This window comes from Plectropomus leopardus, unplaced genomic scaffold, assembly GCF_008729295.1.
Source record: "Plectropomus leopardus isolate mb unplaced genomic scaffold, YSFRI_Pleo_2.0 unplaced_scaffold3415, whole genome shotgun sequence".
In the NCBI taxonomy this organism is placed as follows: Eukaryota; Metazoa; Chordata; class Actinopteri; order Perciformes; family Serranidae; genus Plectropomus; species Plectropomus leopardus.
Genome location: NW_024637302.1, coordinates 1 through 5121, shown reverse-complemented (window position 1 = coordinate 5121; position 5121 = coordinate 1). Strand labels below are relative to the sequence as shown.

Here is a 5121-nt window from a genome sequence, read left to right as displayed (position 1 = left end):
TGTGTGTGTGTGTGTGTGTGTGTGTGTGTGTGTGAGCGTGTGTGTGTGTGTGTGTATGTGAGCGTGTGTGTGTGTGAGCGTGTGTGTGAGCGTGTGTGTGTGCATGTGTGTGTGTGTGAGCGTGCACTGACAGGATGAGTTGTGCTGAGTCATGGCGGCGGCGGGGCACCAGATCCTTTTCTCTCCACTGTGTGAAGCGACTCAGCACCTCTCCGGCTGCTCCGTCGGTGCTGATCAGGTTCTGCTGAGTCCAGATCTCCAGGCCGACCAGGACCACTCGTACGTTCAGCTGGATGTAGATCTGAACACACACACACACACACACACGCACAGTATTTTTGTTCACATTAATGCACTAGCCAGAATCATCATCTTTTAAAACTTTTTACTGTTTTTACTGATAAGACCAACAGACTTACATTTTAAGTGTGTGTGTGTGTGTGTGTGTGTGTTTACTCACGCTGTCTATAAAGTTGGCCAGATGAACCATCTCTTCCCTCACTGCCGTCTCGTTCATGTTCATATAATTATACTGAAGAATGAAAGAAAGAAAACATGTAAATATATATGTATTTTCCACTTGAGCACCAGCAGAAAACCTGAACCTGCACTGAGGGTTCACATATGGTGCCTTAAATCTGTGGTTCCCAACAGGTGGGTTATGGTCTAATAGTGGGTCGCAGGTCCATTCTGTATGGACCGCAAGTGACCTGAGACTACGCCAACTTCATGGAAATTTAAAACAGTTTCAGGCCGTGATAAATGGTGTCATTTTGGTGATTTTTATTTTAGCAGACCCGGGGGAGCATAGGGCATGTTTTCTTAAACATTCCCAGTTAGAGAAAGGCTGAAAATAAGCTCATGTGCTTGTGGCCCCGGGCCCCCAAAACATTACATCTGCCCCTGGTAATAATAATGAGAGCTCAGCGCCAGCGGCCGGATGAGACACGGAGCGATGCGTCCTGGTGTTTCTAAATAATTCATCCAAAGTCTGATTAAAGCTGAAACTAACACAAAGTCGTCTGTAGAGTCTAAAGAAGTCACTTTCACCTCTGCAGATGTGTCTGTTTCAGACACTTTGGTGCTGTGAGGAGAAGCTGCGCTCTGTCTGTCTGTCTCACTGCGCTGCTGTTGGACCATCGGCTGTTTGATCCGCCATGATGAAATGCTGTGGCTGTCAAACACTCAGCTGTTCGACAGTCAAAGTCCTTCCACTATGGACCTTTGATAACTTTCAATCATGAAGATCTTTAGATCATACAGACAGAATTTCAAGTGGATCAGATTAATTGTGTAGGACAAGTTCGTAAAAGTATTTAAAAAAAACATTATTTCCCGTGGCAACTAGGTGGTGCTATTACGAGTGTTGAAAATTGTCATACAGATGTGTTCAGGGCAGGACCCCCCTCGGACAATGTACACCAAAGTTACAACAATTTCCAGTTTATGGCGAGACATCAACATTATACGCCACACCACAGGAAACTGTAAAAGTTTTACGCGGACCTTTGATAACTTTTAATCATGAAGGAGTTAGTATTGGAGACACCCAATTTGAAGTCGATCGGATTAATCCTGTAGGACAAGTTCGCAAAAGAACAAGGCACGAAATTGCCAAAAATCAGCACAAATTCAAAATGGCCGACTTCCTGTCAGGTTTGGGGGGTGGGTCCAAGAGGCTTTTTTGTGCGTCTGGGCATGATACATACGTGTCCATAAGAGGGTCCTTGCATGTGTGTGTGTGTGTGTGTGTGTGTGTGTGTTACCCGGTCTTTGTCGACCACGAGCAGCAGCTCCACGTAGTGAGTCTGATGAAGAATAGCTCGCTTCATCTGCAATGCAACATCAAGTTACTCCAGGATTTTATACACGAAAACAAAAATATCTGACTTCAAAAAATGAGAACATAAAAATGCTAAACTGATTTTAGAAATGAACCCAACAGGGTCCCTAGGAGAAGGTCAATCCCATGGAAAAATGGTTATAGTTGAGTTTTTTTTTTTGTAGTGTTTTTTTGTTTTTATGAAACTGAGGTAAAAAGTAGAGCAGGGAGCCATCTAGTGTTGAAAGTTGTCTCTACATACAGCAGGAAGGACAGTCCTCACTCCAAAGGCTACGTCTTATGGACCTCTCTTTGTAGCCCATACAGGATCTCTGCGTGTGTGAACTCACCCTGCCGTGCTGTCTGTGCTGGATTTCCTCCGGTTTGAACTGAGTGTGCTCCGTGGCGTTGTTATCGTGGTCATGCTCGTCGTCGTGTGGCGTGCCACACCCATGAGGCTGTGATGTCACATCCTGCAGGCGGTACACCAGGTGCTGGTCGGGGGAGGAGTCTAATGGCTCGATGCCGTAACTGTCGTCAATGAGATGCAGCACTCCTCTGGAGGACAGAGAAACGAAAATATGTTAGGGATGCTTTTTTTTTTTGGTCAGAGTATGACTTCACATCATAAACATAGAAAGTAAAAAAAAAAAAAATTTTAAGTCTTTGTATTTTTTCAGATGTTTAAAAGAGCCTTTGATGATTTAAGAATTATCTTGAGGTCAACAGGAAGTGTTTTTAAATAACAACCAAGATTTACAGATGTTTAAGAGGTGTTAGTTGAGTGTGTGTGAGTGTGTATGTGTGTTTTGTGCAATGATATATAAAGTCAAACTAATAATTAAGCCTGTGTGTGTGTGTGTGTGTGTGTGTGTGTGTGTGTGTGTGTGTGCGTGTGTTTGTGTGTGTGAGTGTGTATGTGTGTCTGATGTCATATCCACCCTGCTGTTTGTGTGATTTCTCAGTAATTAATATGGTGGAAGACTCTCTCTCTCTCACACACACACACACACACACACACACACACACAAACACACACACACACACACACACAGCCATCTGTGAGAAGAATATAAATAGGAAACTAACTTTGTCCTTGAGAGAGACGTGAATGTGGACAGTTTGTGAAGCATGTACAGTGAGTATAAAGTGTGTTAGTACGTGTGTGTGAGCGGTCATTTTCAGCTGAGAGACAAAAAATCTTTGAACCAGAGCAATAATATCAATCATCAAAAAAAAGTAAAATATTCTGTACATACATACATATATATTCATATATAGTTGTGAACCGCTGATAAAGATTATTCTGCACTTTTATTTTTGGATCTCTGTGCTCTTGTTTCAGTAAAGTGTCAAACACAGGACTTTGCCTCTTTTTTAAAAAGAATTTATTTTTATTTTTTTACCGGAGGCCATTGCAGATGCTCATGGCGACAGTGGAGCCCTCCATGTCCTGAACGACGCCCTGATAGTGACAGTGGTCCTGCAGAGACACACAGAGAGACACACGAGACAGACTGCAGTGAGACGGAGACACCAGCAGGTGGCAGACAGCAGCTGAGTTAAATTTATTTTTATATTCATATTAATCAGCAGGAACAGTGTAACTGTGAGAGAGACAGCTGCAAGTAAAAACAGGTGAGTTATGAGCAGGACGAGCTGTAAACTTTACTTTCTTGTGTTTCTTCTTCTTCTTCTTATGTTTTAACTGAACAGGTTAGATCATTCAAAGGTGATTATAGGTGTTTAACAAAAACTGAGCAAAGTCAAACTGACGTCAAAAGTCTTGTATGTAGGTATCACTTATTTTTACTGCTACATTATGTTTTTATCTGTTATATTATTACTACTATTATATCTAGGAGAGTGCCATACAAGTCCAAGCTCTAATGATGATATTAATGATAAAAATAATTATTATAAGCACACAGGGACCTCTGTCCCCTCTTTAAGTTTAATGGTATATAAGCTTCTGTGTAGTAATCTCCTTTAATCTGAACATCATTTCTGAGTTTTGGCTCCAGATCTCCTCCTTCCATTGTTTCTTATAGAGGTGGATTCATTTTTGTTTGACTGTATTTATTTTACACTGCAAATTATTAATGAAAATATAATTTAGCTCAGAAAAAGAAAATATTGCAGAAACGTCTCTTGACCGAGGGTAACTGTGCGCTCAATCCCCCTTAAAGAACGTTTTGTTCAGCCTTTCATCTGTCAACTGAACAAGTCGGTTCAGAGCCGAACCATTTACATCTCTGCTTTACAAGACGGGATTCCCATCCCGAGTCCCCATCTAAGACACACTTTGCAGTGTAGTTATGCGAACCAGGAAAACACCTCAGGGCTCCAAACAGCATTACTTTTGGGGGAATCCCTAAAAGCCCATACTCCAGCAGCAAAAAATTAAACCGAACCAACCACTGAGTCATGAAGCTCGGTGAATGTTCAAAAGCCAAGGTCAGGACACACTTTCACTTTATTCATTACAGACTCTAATGCTCTCCCTGCCGACTACCAGTGTCTTCCTGCCCTCTGAAAAACTCTGTTTTTAGTAAAAATAAAATCAAGGTACTTATAAGAGACAGTATACTTCAGAGGTGTTGATCCAAACTGAAAAACCTGGCTGCTGTGTTGCACATGATTATTTCTGAAGTGTATAATTTGTGTTTTTTCCCTGACGCCATTTACAACACCATGAACTTAAAACATACTCTGTAAATTAATCTCTTTCTCAGCAACTAACCACAAAGCAAACAAAGGTCTCTCTACACTCCCGTAGTCTTGCTCTCACTGAGGATAAAACATAAATATGATCAATATATGCTCCTTTGTCCCTGAAAGCATTTTGTTCATCCACTAACACTCACCAGACTCTAAGAAATTATTAAGTCTGTTATTTAGGACACCTGAGCATAATTTATAGGCTGTACAGCTTTTGTAGATTTGAGGATAGGTTTGATTATTGATTTGTTCCACAATGATGGAATAATGCCATCCTGAAAACACCTTTGGAACAAACCAAGCAGGATCCTGATCAAGTTAGGAGCTGTGAGGGCTTCATGGGCAGATCATCCACTCCACCGCTTCATTTAACTGGCTCCATCTACAATCTTCTGCTCCTCCTCTCATTCAATAATCGAGTGTTATTGAATGCATAAACAATACCATAATCTGTTTCCCACTTTTTAAATATCTGATCAATTTCAAATGAAGATTCACCATGTTTATTTATTTCCCTCCAAAATTGCTGTGAGTTGCAAGCTTGTAAATGTTCAGACAGCAGAGCTCGTCCTCTAGCT

At 41.4% G+C, this 5121-nt stretch overlaps 1 protein-coding gene across 1 annotated transcript; it reads right to left on the bottom strand.

Annotated features, from left to right (window-relative positions):
• Window positions 1–103: 103 nt before the first annotated feature.
• On the bottom strand, window positions 104–3339 carry adam9 (ADAM metallopeptidase domain 9; the record flags this gene model as incomplete). The annotated part of the gene is made up of 5 exons (XM_042481970.1): window positions 104–301; window positions 461–532; window positions 1767–1832; window positions 2173–2380; window positions 3229–3339. Coding segments are annotated over 5 exons (655 nt in total), but the record flags the coding sequence as incomplete, so codon positions are not given.
• Between the last annotated feature and the right edge of the window lie 1782 nt (window positions 3340–5121).